Here is a 20,000-nt window from a genome sequence, read left to right on the forward strand (position 1 = left end):
TAGTTCTTTTTTAGACCCCCTAAAAAACCAAGCCCCTGTTTTTTTAACTACACCCCTAAAGGGTGTACTCCTTTTAGACAGTTGATAAAAATAAAGCCAGTTTAATGAACCGGTTAAAAAACAATTCAAACCAAGAACAAAATTAAACTTTTGGAATGCGCTACGTGTGAAGGCGGAAATTTTTTAATTAAAAAAAATATGTATGCGGAGACGTGTGGACGGGGCCTGAATTTGTATATTTTTCATGATGCCTCTATGAATTCTATGAAGCGATAACGAAAGCTGAAGTGTCCAAAACAATATCTATTGGAATGAAATAGTAAAAAAAATGAAATTTCTGTATGAATGTTGTTTGTTGTTTTTAAAGTGTATTTCAAAGGTCTTCGAGAAGTCGACTGAGGATGAGATCAGTCTGCAACTTATGATTAAAGTTTGAAGTAAGGTCGTGAAGGGGGAAGAATCAATTGAGATTCGCATTATAGGCCTTTGCGGAAAGATATAATATTGGAGTGGTTAATGACATTGGTAGGTGATTTGAGGGGTTTGAGCGAGATCCCTACTTGAAAACCGGTGAGACTAACATGCTTCCCGAGCCTAGAGGCAATTCGCCAGTATCAAGGGAAGACCAATAAATTACCTGAAGGACTGGAGAGATGACATTACTAGATACGTTAAGTACATAGAGTGGGATTTGGTCGGGGCCAGAGGCCTTTGAGAGGTTAAGATTTTGAAGCAGGTTGGAAATGCCTGAGACACTATAATATTGCCCATTGGAGCAAAAGGGAAAGGCATCAATTTCTGGCATGTCATCTACATTTTCTTTAGTGAAGACAGAATGAAAGAATTCGTTGAGAATACTGGCCTTGTCAAAGTTTGCACTACAGTGCCTTCCCTGGGCGTGGAGTGTTGGTATACCTACGCTAACCATACGTATACACCTGAGTCTCGATTTGAGTTGAAAGACTTAATTATCTTCATTGGAAGGTGCTTTTTTGCATTCCTCATCATCATTTCTTTAAAAGCAACCCACATTTGTTCGACCAACGATATGTCTATGATAATGGTAGAGAGGAAATTCTCACATTCGCTTGCAAGATCATGAAGAGAGTTTGCACGCTTAAAGGTCCTTAAAGGCAAACACTTCCAGTGGTTTGGACTTATTTATGTAAGCTCTATGAAGTAGTTTAGTAGTTACTATGTCATGAGCCGTCTATTCAGTTCACCATAGAACGTGAGACTAATAGATGCTTATAAGCTAACGTAGGGACCGGGTTAGGGACCGGTGTTTACCGAAAACCCAGACTGACAAATCACATCTCGGTTTTGATTCTCGCTATCCTGAAAGTCCGCAGCTGTACAAAATTGCTCTCGAGAGCTGAGTGTTTGCATCTTCCTGTGGTTCTAAGGTCAAGGAGCAAGAATATGTCCACGGCGTTTTAAAGGTTAATGGCTACTCAAAGACTTTCTTGCTGAACAGTATCGTAGCACTTCGTGGGACAAGAATTTCGCCATCACTCCGTTCATTCAAAGGGTTATAGTACCTATCAAGAGGATCTTGAGTAGCCGCAATGTGAAACTTCACCCAAAACGTTTCCAAACGCCGACTCATATTTTCAAACTTAAGGATCCCATACTGAAGGAACAACGAATTGACGTCGTTTATTCTTATTCCGTGCAGTATGTGACTGTGATCGTATAACTAAAGTACATCGATCGCACAGACAGCGTCAGTTTGGTACAATTTGAAAGGGCATCAAAAGGTCGGTTTTTCGTTGCAAAATGGAAAACTACTTTGTCAGAGCATGCTTGCCAAACTAACCACACAATTGCGCGGGGGTAATTATAGAACTTGGCACGCTTGGCACACCAATGCCGCCCACGCTTTTCGACCTCGTTCCCAGGGTGTCTCTCTTTTTCCCTTCCTTGGAGCTCCAAGGTAAGAAGAGAGACCCAAGGAAAGAGGTTGCACGCTCCTTTGAACTTTGATGATGGCCGCCTTTCACTTGAAACTAGGCTCGATTGCCAGCCGCTGTTTCAGGAAATGGGCCAGCGCTCACTCCCGAAACCAGGGGAGGATACCTGAACTCGAGTGAGCGGCGGAAATAGAGCCTAACCAGAAACCTACTTGTATCTTCTTTAAAGAAAAGGACGCTACTTTACTAATACTATTATTAGGCGCACTCTTTTTTTCTTAGCAAATTGGTAGCAAACAAAAGGACTCTAGACAAAGATATCTTTGGATCACCCCTGATTAAGACAATAGACAGGAGTGTGGAAACGATGGATTTTAAGCTTCATTCAAATTTCCTCAAACCATGCAGAGAAGGATCGAATTATGTTTGATCGTCAACCTTGGTTGCAATGTGAACTGTAACTGAAGTCAATTCATTCAATGCGTACAATGATGACTTGCCTTAACGCAATAATTTCCCACAAACGCTCCTTGCTATTAATGAACAGTGATCAGGCTTGTTTGCCAAACGGCAGGCCACTGATGTGCTTGATGACTTGGAGGTAAAATGGTAAACCACAGAGTTGTAATATTTGGATGAGATGGGATGATTTATGTGAGCATTAAATATTGCTTTTGCACCAATTAGCTTCCGGTAATTGTTGAAGTTAATTTATTTACAAGCCATGAATATTCGGTTGTTACAAGACAAATTTAAGCCATACAACGCTGCAGAACTGAGCCTTGACTGAGCCTTAGCGTGCTCCTACAAAGAACAACGATTGCGATTCAAGGGAATTAGGAAGCAGCTTTTGCTGTTCTGATATCACTTCGTCGACATAAATGGATTTGTCGAGACTCATTGGGCCAACAGTCACACCCTGGCAGACGCAGCGAATCATTTTGCTCCTTTCTTTTTCTTGGCGGGAGATTTCTCGGAACTTGCTGATCCCGGATGTTGTGACTTCTTGGGATGGGCTTCACGCTTGGAAATCTGGGGAGACAAATAAGGTACTACTTAATCACCTCTTCCCACAAGCATGTGCGAAAAAATCATAACAAGGACATAAGCACAGAACCTTTGAACGTTTCAAAAATGCTACAAGTCTACAAACTGGATACTATTATACATTGTAAGTCTTGTCTTGCTCTGAACAAAAGGGTTAACAACTTTGTTTATAACTCTTTTCTAATTAATGAAGTCTTTCCCAGCGATGAATAAATAAACCTCTAGTTCGATTGGTGCGCGGTACAGGCACTCCTACTCGTTGAGCTCGAAGGGAGTACGATTGCGTTATTTCATTAATGAACCTCTTGCATGGGTGATCGTCTGCCTCTAAAAAGCTGTTAAATGCCTGCACTATTGTGTTTGTCCCTTCTTACATCAAGAGGCTCTAGAGCGTGTCTAGAGAGGCCAAGGATGTCCATTGAGCGATTTTGAATCCGTTGTAAATCATCGGCCAAGTACTTGGGAGGAACCACCCCAAATCGGGGAAGCGTACCCCAGCAGTGGGCGTATCTTGGTGATGTATGTAGCCAATCCCACTTCAGTAGGCAGGATAGCTTTACCACACACGCGCAAAAAGTAGAGCCGCTTGTTTGCTCTAGCTAAAATACCATTGATATGTGCATTCCACTTTAAGTCCCTCCGAACATGTACTCACTCTACTCTCTCTAATACCTCGTTTCCGATACTAATAGGACTAGGCGCTTGAGACTGCTGAGTTTTTCGGAAAACTTATCCACATTTCTTTGGTCTTTTTGAAATAAGCAATAAACACGATTGAAAAAATGAGTCAGGATGCACAATACAATGTTTTAAAAGCAAGTGATCCAATTTCATATTTGGTTTTATCAACGGAGTTGATAAATAGAGATTACTTCATGGAAAATGCGCGGGTACGATTTTTATTCACGAGTTGAGTACGAAACAACGAGTGAATACAAATCGTACAAAGCATTTTCCATGCTGTAACGTGTTTATTTCATACGTACTGAGGTTTTTTTGGTAGTGTTTGATAGACAAATTTTCTTCACACAATTGCAGTGGGGCGATGAAAGCAATAAACAATGGTTTAAAATCGCCCAACCAAGATGTGTTTCAGATATTCCAAAGTAGTCCAAAGTGAAGAGTGTTTTTAGTTCGTCGCTTGTCAAAGCTACCGGCGCTTTGGGTTTATTTGCCTTTCCTTGCTTCTTTGGTTTGTTTTTGTTTGGACTAAAGAACCTCTCTGATTTTCTCAAAAACCAGGTCGTTTGTTATGCTTGCGGAATAGCCCTTTTTGTTCAGTTGTCGTTCCAAAGCTAGCCACTAAACTTCGATGGAAAGTCGGCTCGTATTCATTGCCGTCTTTAGTGCGGACGGAAATGACAAAGTGGTTGATGTATTCAGTATTCATTCACCTCAACTGCTGGAATAACTTCTTGTCTTCGACCTTCGTTTTCAAAAGTCGTTTAAGCAATCGAACATCTCGTTCAGTTTTTTGAGCGGCACTTCTGTTTTCTTGTTCTAAAATAAAATTCCTCAACTCAGAAAACAGAAGCAAACTTTCCCTCGGCCATTCTTCAAAGCGCGCGGTTTTTGTGCAACGGCTGTCGGTTGACGTTCCATTTTATACGTTCATTCATCACTTGTGAAATTTCGTCGTTCACGTTGCTGATGGGACGAACGATATTTCTTCACGTGAAATTTTGTTGTTCGTGTTCCTGATTGGCTACATTTAGAATCAGTACGAATTTTATTCACTATGATTTTCGTGGATAAATCTCAGTACCTATGAAATAATGTACATTGACCACCGCATACAGGAATTATAAAAGCTGACGTTTCGAGCGTTAGCCCTTCATCAGAGCGAATCGAGGAATTGTGGGTTATGTGTAGTTTTTATAGTAGAGTAGGAGCTACGCTATTGGTGGTAACATGGCAACGTGAAAAATAGGAATACATTACTTAAATGAAAAGCGTTCGTTTATACTGTGGGATTAAGGGTGCCGATTTGGAAGATGAATTTTTGCTCCAGATTCTTGCGGTTTTGAGTGCGCTTCTAACTAAAAAGTTGCAAACGGTTTTTGTAGCGTTGGAATGAAATACCGGTCTCAGGATCATTTTGGAGTAATTTAAAGTTATTGAGAATGATACTTTTGAATGCGTGAATATGAGGATGGAAAGTGAGGGTGAATGGAATTCTGTCATTCTTATCTTTTTGTGACGTTTGTAGCCCTGGCTGTCGATCAAATTGTTGGGCGCGATGATGGCCCACTTTGATCACAGAGACAGGATAGCCACACTTGTCTTTTCACTCTTAACATTAGCAAAATATCGGGACCTAAGCGATCTGTTAAGATCACTGATCATTTCACATGTACCTCAGCAAATGTCATTTATTGCATAACCTGTACGTCACGCAATAACTTATACATTGGCAAGACAGGTAGACGACTAGGGGACCGATTCCTCGAACACCTTCGCCACGTTGAGAAGAATGACAAGGATGCATCTAACCCAATCGCTCGTCATTTTAATCTCCCTAACCACTCCAAACAACACATGGCTATCTACGGCCTTTCCCTCCATCTAGTTACGACGGAAAGCCCCATGAATCTGGAGCAAAAATTCATCTTCCAAATCGGCACCCTTAACCCCACGTTATTAAGGAACGCTTTTCATTTAAGTAATGTATTCCTATTTTTCACGTTGCCATGTTACGACCAATAGCGTAGCTCCTACTCCACTATAAAAACAACACAACCAGCAACCCTAACTCTAACCCTAAGTTGTGAACGCAATTATTGCAATTGCGTAGAGAAGCCCGAAAAATTCAGGACTTCAACGGGGTTTGAACCCATGACCTCGCAATGCCGGTGCGACGCTCTAACTAACTGAGCTATGAAGGGATCGCGAGGTCACGGGTTCAAACCCCGTTGAAATGGTGCTGCGTCGATGGGGAAGTATTACACGAAAATTTTTGGTTTTATCAACGGAGTTGATAATGTAAATTGACCACCGTGCAGCTGACGTTTCGAGCGTTATCCCTTCGTCAGAGCGAATCGAGGAATTAGGGTTGATATCCGCAGTTCATATATCATTTCATCGTCGATTCATTTCTCACGGGAACATTAGGACCCACAAATGACCAGCTCCCAACGTCAGCGGCTTCATAGCTCAGTTGGTTAGAGCGTCGCACCGGTATCGCGAGGTCACGGGTTCAAATCCCGTTGAAGTCCTGAATTTTTCGGGCTTCTCTACGCAATTGCAATAATTGCGTTCATAACTGCGAGGATCATAGCTTCACTTGATTTCATATCCGCAGTTCATATATGATCCATTTCATATATCATTTCATAGTGGAGTACGAGCTACGTTATTGGTGGGAACACGGCAACGTGAAAAATAGGATTACATTAGTTAAACGAAAAGCGTTCGTTAATACCGTGGGGATTAGAAAACCCATAATTCCTCGATTCGATCTGACGAAGGGCTAACGCTCGAAACGTTTTTATAATCACTGTACGGTGGTCAATTTACATTATCAACTCCGTTGCTGAAACCAAAAATCATGTCTTTGTGTACAACTTCCCCACCAACGCAACACCACAGTTTCTTTAGAAACTATTCCCTTTATAAATTTCATATCTGCCTCCCTCTCCGTAATCATGAGTATGGGAGAAGAAGGATTAGCACGAATCCGTGTACGATTTTCTACAATGACCGTGCGCAGGGTGCTTCGGATACTCAGAAAATCCCTGTGAGAGGGATGTACGCATTAGTGCGCGAGGGGCTGAAGAAAGCCGTATGGCCCCATTAGAAACAAGTCTACGATTTTAGAGAATTCCATCGCATCTAACAATATAATTTTGATTTAAAACCAAACGGAAAAAAAAACAACATATTAGGTATTTTTACAAGACGGAACAGTTTGCGACGCTGATAACGTGCTCTTCTGGACTTTTCTTATCAGAATAATTCACAGTTTTTTTCATGAAAATACATATTTGATTATGAGTGCTCACAAACAGTCTAAAGAAGCCATATTATTTAGATAAAGAAAACAAGGCAAAAAATTAAATAATATGGAAATTGCTCAATTATTTGTCGGTTAAATGAACGTTGTGACGCTGAAACTAATAAAGACCTTAAATTAAGATTGCAGTTCGAGTTTTGGATTCGACCTCCAAACCTACTGCGCGTGTTCTTTACGGAAAACTCATAGTCGCAGTGCGAATCGTAATGTAGTCCAAAGTCAATCTCGTCCGTGTTCTTGGTGCTGACCAAAAGAAAAGCGGACTCTGGGGACGAGATTGATCTAAAGTTGAACCGGACAACTGCAGGAAATTCCTCATAGCCGCGCTTTAACAGGTCCAGAAGTACATTGAGGACACTCACGTCAAAACTGATGTTCACATGATCGGAGAATCAAAGATATTCCAGGAAAAATAGGGACTGGCGAAATAAAGAGATTGACAAAAAACCCTTGTCCCGATTGTGCCCGTAATTTATCTGTCCCGTCCTGACTGACTGCTCTTAGGATTCAGTTACGTACTAATGGCAAGATAGTCCTCAACAAAGACTAATAGTGTGAGGTTTTACCCCTTTTAAGATCTTGTTCTTCAGTTCTTCCTGAGTCAGCGGACGTTGTTCATCGTCGGATCCTGACGAACCATCCGAATCGTAGTCATCGCCAGTCGTAGGAGGAACGATGGCAACCGAAGACATCCCAGGCTGAGGACCTTGACCCAAAAGACCCACTGGTGCTACGGGTTCACCATCACGATCAGATTCCTAAACGAAGGGAAAGCAATACAGATTGAGTGAATTGCACATTGCACATTGGGGGGAGGTCAATTTTTGACCAAGTGAGTGGCACAGATATTTTGCAGGCCGAGGGCCGAACGTTTTAAAGTCCTTGTTTGAACTGAGTAGTGATCAAAAGCATTCAGTATCAGACAGCTTTCAAATAGGCACGCATTGCGTGCGTGTGGTAGTGCAGTAACTTGACACGCAGTGCTTCATTCCATAACTGTCAACTGGGCTGCGTTTTGTTTTCCAGGAGATTCATGTTATCTTTGCGGTAATATGTAGCCCTAATAGTACACGTTATTGTTTTCGTATCGTAAATCACTATAGTGCTATGGTAGATATCATAGGCAAATAGCCCCCTGAGAAAAAATGCGGTTACTAGTAAGATACTAAACCCAGAAAGATCAAAGAAAATAAAAGGGAATCGAGAAACACTGGCTTAGAGGCTGACAGGATGTTCGCTTCAACTTCCTTTTCACAGCAAGTTTAAGTGGTGTACTCTGAGCGCCTGACAGCTTTACATGACAAAAGTTCACTTAAGTTAAGTTCTGTTCGGCAGGGTTAGTCCAATCACCGCAGGTAGCAATTGCAATCGCGTAATTAATTTCGACAGTCATGTGAAAACTGCTCTAGCAACCAATGAGAAAGAAAAGCAAAACCAAAATAATGTGAATTGCATGTGTAATTTCCCTCGCTTAGAGCAAGTTACATGGAAATGCTATGAATTTGAATTGGTTCATTATGCTGTTTGCACCTGCTGCAATTGATCTAAGGCCCGTTTCAAACGTCGAACTTTACATGTGCCAATGAGAAAAATCTATTGTTTTCGCTCATTTGCATTAAATTCGGCACATGTAAAGTTCGACGTTTGAAACGGGCCTAAGTAACTACCGGTACTTTGGTACTGGTATTTGTTTTAAGACACTCAATTGAAAACTGCTCTATAATAATAATAATGATAATGATAATGATAATGATAATCATTATTATTATTATTATTATAAGTAGTAGTAGTAGTACTATTACTGTTAGAGCAAGTTTCAATCAAGTGTCATAAAACCAAAACCAAAGTAATTACTTTGGCCAATCAAAAAGGATGGAGACTGTGAATTAAGTACAGTCTGTAAACCAAGCAAAATTCAAAGTAATTACACATAGCCAACACAAAGCACAGGAAAATGTGCATTCACAAGCCACAATTGGTATTGGTTTCACTTCTGATTGCTGCAGGTTGAAAAAATGGCACGAGAACTTTGAACCAATCACTTTTAATAGTGACGTAATGCAAAACCAAAGCAATTCACTAATTACAGTGTACTTTCGATGCTCAATTGAAAACAGCTCTATTGTTATAATTAGAATTATTGTTGTTCCAGCTGCCAAACATGTATGGTAAATTTTCCAAATCCTAGAGGCTATGGATAACCCTTGAAATCCCGGCCAGCACAAACATACCATGGGATTGAGGAGAGACAGAATTACCTTTGCAGTGACGAATCCATGGACTTGTAGAAGCTCATTAGTCCTTTGTTCAATCAACCCAAGGAACTACAAATTAAAATTGAGGAGATTGTAATGTATTGTAACAATTAAAGACTGTCCCTCTTTAATGTAACTGGCACATGTGATAGGGAAAATAAATCACTTATTTGATCCACCTAAAGTATGTAAAAAGTACCTGCATCATGTTGGCATCAGTAACTCCTGATGCTCCACCTAACATGTCAGTTATTGCACTGCGATCACAGTTGATCTTGTTGAACAGCGAGTCAACACCTACAAAATAATTTTTATGGGAGACTCATGTGAGAGGAGAATCATGTTCAGATGACACACCAATGATGAAACAGAACTAATAGAGAATCCATGCACAAATGCAATTAAGGTTCTTGCACCGACAATACAGCCTGCCTTGTATCAGAAAAGCTATGTAAAATGAGAGATCTAGCTTTGCATTTGTGAAAAACAGCATTTACTGTAGGTAACACTGAAATTTAATGTTTGAGTAAACTCAAGGACACTTTATAATTATTTCAGCTACAAATTTATTTTCTTGCCTATAAGCACAAATGGTCAAATAAGTACAATTAAAGTAAAGAGGAGACATAACTTGATAGCATCCCTGTAATAAAGTGGCGAAGTCAGTGTGAGCTAGAAAGCACAGCAGGAGACAATCCTCTCCCTATCACATGAGTGTGGTTTTTTTTTCCTTATACCTCTCTGTTAATTTAGCACCTTCCAGTTGCAAGCTATTCAAAAAACAAAACAGAACAATTTTGTACATCCATTCCAAGCCTGGGCTTTTTCAGGCTTCTTTTGCAACTCTGCTCAAGTTGCTTCATAGAGTGCGATAACTTTGAACTCCTGATATTATAAATTGCCTTACCTGATTTGAGTTGTTCAATTATTTTTTTGGTCTGTTTGAATTGAGTTTCATTTTGATCAGCCTGTTGTGTGGCCAAAGTTAAATTTTCCTCAAGACCCTTCAGTAAACTCTTTCTTTGGCTTGCCAACTCCACTTCTTCACTTTTGAACTTCTCCATCTCTCCTTGATTCTGACAAAGACAGCAAAACACAAAGTTGGCACTGGTTCAAGGTACATGCTGATTGGAGCTCTTTTTCCAATTGAATGTACTTGCAAGTGGGGACACTTGCTCTTACATGTACCGGTACATGTATTTTTACCCAGGGGTTGACAAGCGGAAAATACTTTGGAATGAAGTGTTTTTGACTCCTCACTAATGCACTGTACATGCATGTTGGAAAAAAATTACAACAAATGCATTACAAAATGTTAATTAAAACCATGAAAAACCAGGTCAGGCACTCAACTGATTCTTTTTTGTATTGAAGAATACTATTCTGCGCTAGTGCATTATACCACATTATAGAGTTTCACTACAGTATGTCTTGACAGAGATATTTAAATGAATTGGACAAGGCAAGTTGACTAAATCTTATTCACCTCATTGATTTGTTCTTGCAAAAGTTCAATTTCATTATTGAGTTCGTTGACATAGTTGAAGAGAGCAAAATTCTTATCCTCCACTTCTATAAATTTGGCAACCAAGAGATCAATGTCCTCTATACCAGTCGCCTCCTTAATAGTCTGGAATGCTGCCTCGTATGACTGTAAAGATATGAACAAAATTGATATGAATGAAGTAAGATGAAAACTATTTACCCAATCAAGGTCTACCATGATTATACATGTAATGTAGTCAAATGCAATTTAACTTAGTTAACAATGAGGAGCAAGTGTTGGCAACATCTTGGGTTAGTTAATTAAATATCCTATGTTTTGATAAGCATTACATTTGCATTAATTTTGATGATTGTCTCTTGTTAGCGCTATGGTACCTAGCCTTACATTAGTGTTGTGTTGGATTGTGTTAGCATTTGCATTGCATTCTTCCATGTCTCCTCAGTCCCAGCCCTGGTTTGTTGTTACTGTTTCTCTTCCCGCATCCCTTGTTGGGTGCACAGGCCAGCTTGTGGCTGAGTTGCTGGTGAAATTGTCCGCGGTGTGCTAGGGCACCTGACCTCCACTTGTAATGAGCGTTGTTAACTGGTTATTAACCCTTCCCCACCTGAGAGTGATACTATTATTTTGGTTTTAATTTGGCGAATGTTAGAGCATTTTACTCGCTGATTGTGGGCACTTTAGGTGTAAATGGGTTAAGGAGTTGCTTATCACTCACTGCAGATGTTCAGCTTGGACTGAACCAAGGTTTCAAATTCTGTTCTCAAAAACTCAATTTTACACCCTGATGTCACTGGACGTTATAAGAACATAACTGAAATGGATTAAACTGAATTAACTCCACCATTTTGAGAATTAAATCCAAGATTTAAATGAACCTTTTGTATAAAATATATAAGTATTTCCTTCACTTAATGTCTTGGCCACACTTGGCTGTCAGCCAATGAAATGTGCACGTACTTCAATAGTCTCTTCAGCTTTGTCACCTCTCTCTTTTTCATCTTTTTTCTTTCTCTGTGTTGATAATTCGTATTCCATCATCTCAGCTCTTTCCTCACTCTTGATTCGCATGAATTCTTTGAGTTTGCGGTCATGCTCTATGATACGCATCAGTTCTTTGAGTTCAGTGTTGTATTGTGTTAAATCTTTGTCAGCTTTTTCCTTCAAAGCCATCATCTTTCCTTGAGCTTCATCTCTGTTGGAGTATGAAGTGCAAAAATGCCTTGATCGAATTACAATCATGTGTACTGCTCTCACTAGTGAACATTTCAATATAAAGGAGACTGAGATATACTTAACCGCCAGTACCTTCAACAAACTTTGAAACTAAAGTTTTGCCAGCTACAGCAGTGACTGATGACATGCTTACATTTAATTCCTGGGTGCAATAAGTATTGTAACCAATAAAATACTATCATGTACTTTACTTCTCTAACTCACTTAAGTATAGTGACTACATTGCTAGTAAACTTCATCTACTACTAGTAATTTCATTAATGAAGAAACCTTCAGCACGTTTTGGTCATTACCAACAGCACATCTACATGTACTATACATAATTATGATTCATGCATATACTTAGTCCTCAAAATGCAAGCATACCCTAAGTCTAACATTTCCAACTTCATGTACTTGATCGTTTTCAAGTTGAATGCATCAGTACATTAAGGACAACCATAACATTACCTGGCTTCGTAAGCAGCAGTTGATGTCTCAATGCCTTCCATTATCTTTTGCTTATTCTCAACTAATTCCTTTTCCAGTTTCTGATGAATGTTATCAAAAGTCTTCTTTTCAAGTCGCATGTGATCAAAAGTCTCTCTAAGGTCACTATTTTCTGATAAGCAAGTGTTAAAGTCAATCTTGGCCTGCAAATTACAACCAAAAATAAAATGACAACCACCACCGTTTCAATTTCTCGTCCTGTCACTTGCAAGAGCATACACTGTAGTTGCACATCCTCAGGGAGGGGGGTGGGGAAAATTTAACAACTGAAGAATTCTTAAAACAACCAAATCAAGTTATTGTCTCCGTCTCTGATAGGAAGTGAATTTGTTTTGGTCAACTACACGTATGGATTCCTTCCTTTAGGCCGCTGCATTACATTTCATTTCATTATTGTTACATGTAGACTAGCTTCAATTTAAGCAAGCAAACACAGATTTATGCATGACAACAACACCTACAGACTGCTCATGTACACTGTACATGTAAGCCTTTTTTTATTTTGAGATAACAATTAAAAATAGTGGAAAGGTTCAAGATTAAGTGAAGCACTACTAAGATCCAAAAACTAACTGATGAAACGCTACAGGCTATCTACAAATTACCGGTAGCTATACCCACTTGATCAGAGTATAGGGAAGATATCATTGACATCACCTATTGTCATTAATAAATATGTGCCAACCAGAGCCTCATTGGCTGTTGAAACAAACGGTCTTTTATTCCTGTGGTTGGCACATTTGAATAACAAAGTAATGTTTGTAAACAGGTATCTTCCCCATAGGCTACATTTATTTTTAATTACAACTTTCAACTACTGTAAATAACATTATTTTATTCACATCTTTCAACATGACTCAGACAACTGTCAACTACATTGTAGATTGTTACAATCTTGACAGTGAATGAACATGCTTCATTATTATGTTACTGCAGGTTGGAGGGTCAAATTAGTACAGGTTGCAGGTTGAAATCTACATATAGGGTTGCAGGTCATTGTTTCACCACGATGATGGCTGAAACAACCCAAACCTTTAAATTAATGCTAACATCAGGCCTAAACACTATGCTTTAGACAATGTTTAAGCCCAAGGTTATTTTTGTAAAGGTTTGGGTTTTTCAGTTATGGGAAAACAATGACTTGCAACCCTAACCTGCAACCTGCTCTTTACAGTAGATCCTCCAACTGCAAGTTCAGTTGCATGGTTGCAGTTAAGAACTCTTGCCTCTCCTAAAATATCCTTTTCTTGCTTCCATTTACTAATTAATCTTTCAAAGGCGTAAAGAAAGTAAATAAATGCATTCAACAATATGATGCATGAAATCCTTAGACGGTTTCATGTTTTTGTCCTTGTTAAAAGTCTTAAGGTTCTTTGATATGATTACAGGTTGCATGAACTGGCAAGCAATAATTGGGAATCCTAGTTTGTGGCTGGCTACAGTTTAGCTACAGATAAGCAGGTAACCAATGATAATTACATTGAATCAGTAAAAAGTCATCATTATTATCAATAATACATGACTTGTATGATCAAAGAAGAAATTAAGTTCTTTACCTTATCCAGTCTATTTTCAAGAACTCGAATATACTTTTGTGTTCGCTTATTATGAAGATGGCTGTTATGAACTCTGTAAAAAGGAAGTGTATATAATATAATATTATTATGAATAATTATTGTATCATAATTTCAGAGTTGGTGATAACCATGCCACACTTACCCTCCCATGTTTTTTCTTTGTTGTTTAACCCTTTTTTCCATCATTCTGATCTGTTGACAGAAAGATATACATGTATTAACTAAGTCACTGTCACAGTGAAAAAGGCAGTGAATCAATCATGTTAAATTAACTCCTGTCCAGTAAATGCATGAAGAAATGTATCTTTTATCTGTAGTGACTTGTGGATATAACTTGGAAAAAGTCTGAGTGCTGATCCTTTGCAGTAGTAAAAATGTACCAAAAACCTTCTGTTACTGACAATCTTCTGGTTACTAATTCAAATACCCTCCTAAATTTGTCCCTGTTACCACCGATCAGCTATAAGAAACTTGTGGGAGCTAACTGTAGGCCATTAACAGTACTGTACTAGTACGTTAATGTGAGAATTGTTCCCCTTTATTGGGGCTGGACAATCTGTGAGCCCGAGCGAATCATGCAAGTCTCACATTTAAGTCTGTAAAGCACCCATTTCAAATAGTGCTGATAAACAGTATTTAAGTCCACATGTATGTATTAAGCACCCATTTTAAAATGGTTAGCTTTCAATATGTAACTGTGTGACTTGCATCACAGTTTACTTACATGGTTTGCCATGTTGACTTGCAAATTGACTTGCAGCCATGGCTTGCATAGCTCACTGGCTTGCACATTCCTCACTCCCCTTTACTGCTAAAAGGACTGAAATTGTCTGAATTAAAGTGATCAAAATGAAATTAAACTGCCAATACCTGTTCATCAAGCCTTTTGGTTTCTTCAATGACCTCTTCAATTTCCTCTTTGATCTCATCTAGGACATTAATTTTGTAAAATTAAAGGAGGACAATCATAAATTACTTATTATTTGCAAATAATACTCACTTGAGTAATAAAAACAACTTGTTTACCAACATTATACATGTAGGTATTACTGAAGTATAGACTAAGTATGATTGTCCGGATTAGTGTAGTCCTGAGAAGGACTGTTTGAGATGACATTGACTGACGTTTCGACAACCTGAGCATAAGTCATCCACAGAGTCAAGTGATTTGTGTAATGTCAGTAGATACTATAAAAACACCAGTCGTACAGGTGGATGTCATAATTTGATCAACATAATTTGTGATGTTACCGGTATCTGTTGACAGTCAGTTGAGCCTAGAATAATAAATATGGCCGTTAAGACCACAAAAATGTAAACAGTGATTGGTGCATTTCGATCAGTCTAGATAGATCTACATATGGTCTGTATTTTATGTACCGTAGAATACATTGGGTAATACTGTGATAAAGTAAATCAGAGTGTTTTCAGCAAAAATCTGAGGCCTCTCTTTCTTTAGGTTTTCTACAGCCTGAAATCATTATATACATGTTTTACTCTCCCTCCCTATGTTTCCTCTCAGGAAAGGAGGGTATGATCGATACATTTACTTGTTGGATAATTACATGTTCAAAAGCCAATCATTCTGGAAATAGAGCTCTTGGAGCCAGATCACTCCGATTGGTTACAGAGTTGCAAATCATTATGTAACTTCCGGTAAAATTGTTAAACATCTGATCAAAAGGCTAATATTGCAATCAAACAAACAAATACTAAAATGGCTGCCATTTTGGAAGGGGCTGAACAATCTGCAAGTCATGTGAGCCATGCACCCATTCCAAATACCTATAGTGCTTGCCTGATAAAAAGTATTTAAGAACCCATTTAAAACAGTTAGCTTTCAATAACTGTGAGATTCGCATGTTGACCCACATAGCTCCCCATGTTGGCTTGCATGACACGCAGCCGTTGTTTACATGGCTCGCAGCTGTGGCTTGCTGCCTTGCACATTGTCCTCACTCATTTTGGAATAAGGTGTATCACAGAAGTTAAAAATTAATACTGTCCAACAAATTTCAAAATAATGAAAGATATTACTGGTACCTTCTTTTGTTAGGAGAGAACTAAGCTGTTCTGTGTTTGTTTTATCCTAAAAGAACAAAACCCAAACATCTGTCAGTTTCAGGGAGAAGAAAGGCCACCACTTAAAACTGCTTATTGGAGTACTTATAGGAACTTCCCAAAATAACATTGAAGTGTACAAATTATAATATTTACACAGCAAATTAAAGGAACAGTATGAACCAATTATTAATTTTCTCTTCTATAACATGTCAGCAACTTAGAAAAGTTGACATTTAGCAGTTGCTATACATCTCTAAATATTGGTTAAGGCATCTTTTTTTCCTTTTTGATGCAGTACGTACTGCTATTTTATCATATTTAAGTACCTGGTTTTGATTTTGGACACTTCCAGCCAAGGTGTTATCCTTCATTAGTTCTTCATTTTCCTTTTCAAGTGATTTTATAGCTTCCCTGATCATAAAAGGACACAAAACTCACTGGCCTCACATTTAACATTCAAAAACTTATTCATGATTCAAAAAACCTTGAAATCAAGGTTTTTCACAGAGAGAATAGTAATGAAGCTTAGCAAGTGTTTTCCTAGTATGGTAGTATCTTCGGACCAAGTGACCTATGGGACATGATTTCTGTGGAATGTTTTTGAAGCACTTCAAAAGACTTGCAGCACATCTAAAATGACTCGGCTACACCTCATGCTTTTAAACCCAATAAAACACTGCTGCTCATTTTTGCATTCAACAGGAGAAGGCATACTATTTTCATCGTTTTTCAAGATCTCTTGCACGGTTTTTATTGATGACATTGTTTTCAATGCCAGTTGATTTCAAGGTTTTTGACAGACTGGCAGACTGGCTGGTATTTTGCCAAGATTTCATGCAGTAAATCGGTACCCATACAGGCATAGTGATCCCGTCATGCCAATTCTGTGTGTGTTCGGGAATTTCTTTTCTTCACTGTTGTATTTTTTTAATTTCGCCAAGGTGAGTGAATTTGTGTCAATATGTCCAAAGTATCTCCAGCTAATATGATTGATGCTTATAAGTATCACAGACGCCACAAGTCAGAGTTGCAATATGTTGCACATTTAAGAATATTTGTAACACCCAACATTCCATCACGTATTTATTTATTTAGACTTGGTCTGCATTTTGTACCCGGTCTGCAGTCTGCAGTCTGTGTTTTGTACTGACCGAACACCCAACCAATGCATTTTCCTGGACAAGATGAATGCCGCCCATTTCAAGTTGCTCAGCTTCTTAGCAAATACACAAAATAATATTGCATATAGCTGGGGTGCCTTTATCGGCATTTCGCCTAACTGACCTGCACTTTTGTGCTTTCACAACATCTTTTTGCCTTCAACCCACCGCGAAAAAATTTTGTTTAGACAAGCATCAAACACAAGAGATGCAAATTTATCAAACCTCTCTTTACCGGCATTTCGCCTTGACCTGTACGTTTGGGCTTGAAAAACTCTTGATCATTAAAACTTTTGGCAACCAGACGTACAGGCTACGACAAGATTATTACATAAATAGGCAAATTTGTGCTTTCAACGACACTGTCTCCTTAAAATCTTGGATTTGACTTGACACCTATTGGATTTTAAACTCAATGCTTATCGGACATGACCTATACACTGCATAAGGATTGACTTTTTAGAAACCATTTTGTAAACCCTACACGTAGGATTGACAACAAAAATCAATTAATTTGTAAAAACCTTTTAAAAAAATAAGTGGTTGATACACTGCAAAAAAAAAAAAAGATTGTTTCTTTGAATCCCCATCCTTCTGCTTTGCTTCCAAAGCAATTATTTTAATGCACTAGTAATCCGTGATTACTACATGTACTACAGTAACTGTAGTTGAAACAGTACATGAAAATTTCAGCAATTGATAATATTGGACTGCTAATGAGATTTTGAAAATCGATTAGAGATCCAATCTTTACTGTTCATCCACATTATTTACAGACTTAACTGAAAAGAGTGCATTTTGTAAATGTGAAGTGCTACGTTTCCACCCCATATGAACTATGTGAGCGTTAGCCCTACTCATGGAAATAGGCCCACACAAGGACAGAGATCACCGCTGCTCTACCTACTGAGCTACAAGGTCAGACGGGAGCAGGCCATGAGAACCGAAGATCTTAAAATCACGGCAATGAACATGTACAAGTACAAGTAAGGATTATGTTTTTGCAAATGTTGGCCGTGAAGCATTAACTTATATTTGAACAGACTTAACTGATTAGAGTGAAATGTGAAATGCTAGGTTTCTACCCCATATGAACCATGTGAGCATTAGCCCTACTTACAGCTGTAAGTCTGTTCAAATATAAGCGCTTCACTGCAGCCAACGTTTGCAAAAACGTAACCCTTACTTGTACTTGTACATGTTCATTGCCGTGACTTTAAGATCTTCAGTTCCCACGGCCTGCTCCCGTCTGACCTTGTAGCTCAGTGAGTAGAGCAGCAGTGATCTAACCCGAAGGTCATGGGTTCAATTCCCACCCTGGTCAGAGTTTTTCTCTGTCCTTGTGTGGGTCCATTTCCATAAGTAGGGATAACGCCCACATGGTTCATATGGGGTAGAAACCTAGCACTTCACATTACGCTCTAATTAGTTAAGTCTGTTCAAATATAAGTTAGTGCTTCATGGCCAACGTTTGCAAAAATGTAATCCTTACTTGTACTTGTACATGTTCATTGCCGTGACTTTAAGATCTTCAGTTCCCACGGTCTGCTCCCGTCTGACCTTGTAGCTCAGTGAGTAGAGCAGCAGTGATCTAACCCGAAGGTCATGGGTTCAATTCCCACCCTGGTCAGAGTTTTTCTCTGTCCTTGTGTGGGTCCATTTCCATAAGTAGGGATAACGCCCACATGGTTCATATGGGGTAGAAACCTAGCACTTCACATTACGCTCTAATTAGTTAAGTCTGTTCAAATATAAGTTAGTGCTTCATGGCCAACGTTTGCAAAAACGTAATCCTTACTTGTACTTGTACATGTTCATTGCCGTGACTTTAAGATCTTCAGTTCCCACGGTCTGCTCCCGTCTGACCTTGTAGCTCAGTCAGTAGAGCAGCGGTGATGATGATCTAACCTGAAGGTCGTGGGTTCAATTCCCACCCTGGTCAGAGTTTTTCTCTGTCCTTGTGTGGGCCCATTTCCATAAGTAGGACTAACGCTCACATGGTTCATATGGGGTAGAAACCTAACACTTTATATTACACTCTAATCAGTTAAGTCTGTTCAAATATACGGTAAGTGCTTCACGGCCAACGTTTGCAAAAACTTAATACTTACTTGTACTTGCACATTATTTACAGTTATATATCTGCATCTAAACATTCTGAATCCAAAATAGACAATCTGGAGTAAAAGAAAAATATATTCAATTCATAACCATGACTTACATCTGTTTTCTTATGTGGTTTTGTGTCTCTTCACTGTAAGCCCTTCTGTCGCCTTCAATGATGCGATACTGGCGCTGGAGTTTTGCAAGCTCTTGTTCAGCTGTTGTTTACAAAATAAAATGTTACATTATGAATGTATGAATTTGAGCTAAAAGTGGGACACTATAGACATGTATGTCCTTAAAAAGAATGGATAACCATTCAAGACTACCCCTCAGGGTGACATGGTTAAACAAGTTACACTGTATCATCATTCAACTTTGACTTCTTTTTCAGATCTTCTAAAAACACAGCAATATCTGCTATTGAAATTTAAAATGTCCTTTCAGCCAATTACAGCCAGCAAAATGCACTGCATAGAACAGTGCACGCTCCATATCACCTAAAAATCTAGTACAATTTTGAGCACATCTATTGTCAAAAATGCTTTTTAGATTAATGTCATTTATTTTAACATTAAAACGTTGAGCCTGTATATTATACTATACTGGTGTATCATATAATAAATATGTAGGGATGTTA

At 38.8% G+C, this 20,000-nt stretch overlaps 1 protein-coding gene across 1 annotated transcript in view; it reads right to left on the bottom strand.

Annotated features, from left to right (window-relative positions):
* Positions 1 to 2,607: 2,607 nt before the first annotated feature.
* Positions 2,608 to 20,000, bottom strand: part of LOC137997368 (coiled-coil domain-containing protein 63-like) — a 17,982-nt gene continuing 589 nt past the window's right edge. The window contains exons 3-16 of the mRNA XM_068843317.1: positions 19,479 to 19,578; positions 16,424 to 16,508; positions 16,077 to 16,122; positions 14,904 to 14,962; positions 14,176 to 14,225; positions 14,013 to 14,085; positions 12,418 to 12,599; positions 11,692 to 11,926; positions 10,714 to 10,878; positions 10,135 to 10,303; positions 9,427 to 9,524; positions 9,231 to 9,296; positions 7,539 to 7,730; positions 2,608 to 2,945 (exon numbers count right to left, since the gene is read on the bottom strand). Coding sequence (XP_068699418.1) covers positions 2,850 to 2,945; positions 7,539 to 7,730; positions 9,231 to 9,296; positions 9,427 to 9,524; positions 10,135 to 10,303; positions 10,714 to 10,878; positions 11,692 to 11,926; positions 12,418 to 12,599; positions 14,013 to 14,085; positions 14,176 to 14,225; positions 14,904 to 14,962; positions 16,077 to 16,122; positions 16,424 to 16,508; positions 19,479 to 19,578 — 1,616 coding nt within the window. The 3' untranslated portion in view covers positions 2,608 to 2,849. The remainder of the gene's footprint in view (positions 2,946 to 7,538; positions 7,731 to 9,230; positions 9,297 to 9,426; positions 9,525 to 10,134; positions 10,304 to 10,713; positions 10,879 to 11,691; positions 11,927 to 12,417; positions 12,600 to 14,012; positions 14,086 to 14,175; positions 14,226 to 14,903; positions 14,963 to 16,076; positions 16,123 to 16,423; positions 16,509 to 19,478; positions 19,579 to 20,000) is intronic.

This window comes from Montipora foliosa, chromosome 3 (assembly GCF_036669935.1).
Source record: "Montipora foliosa isolate CH-2021 chromosome 3, ASM3666993v2, whole genome shotgun sequence".
In the NCBI taxonomy this organism is placed as follows: domain Eukaryota; kingdom Metazoa; phylum Cnidaria; class Anthozoa; order Scleractinia; family Acroporidae; genus Montipora; species Montipora foliosa.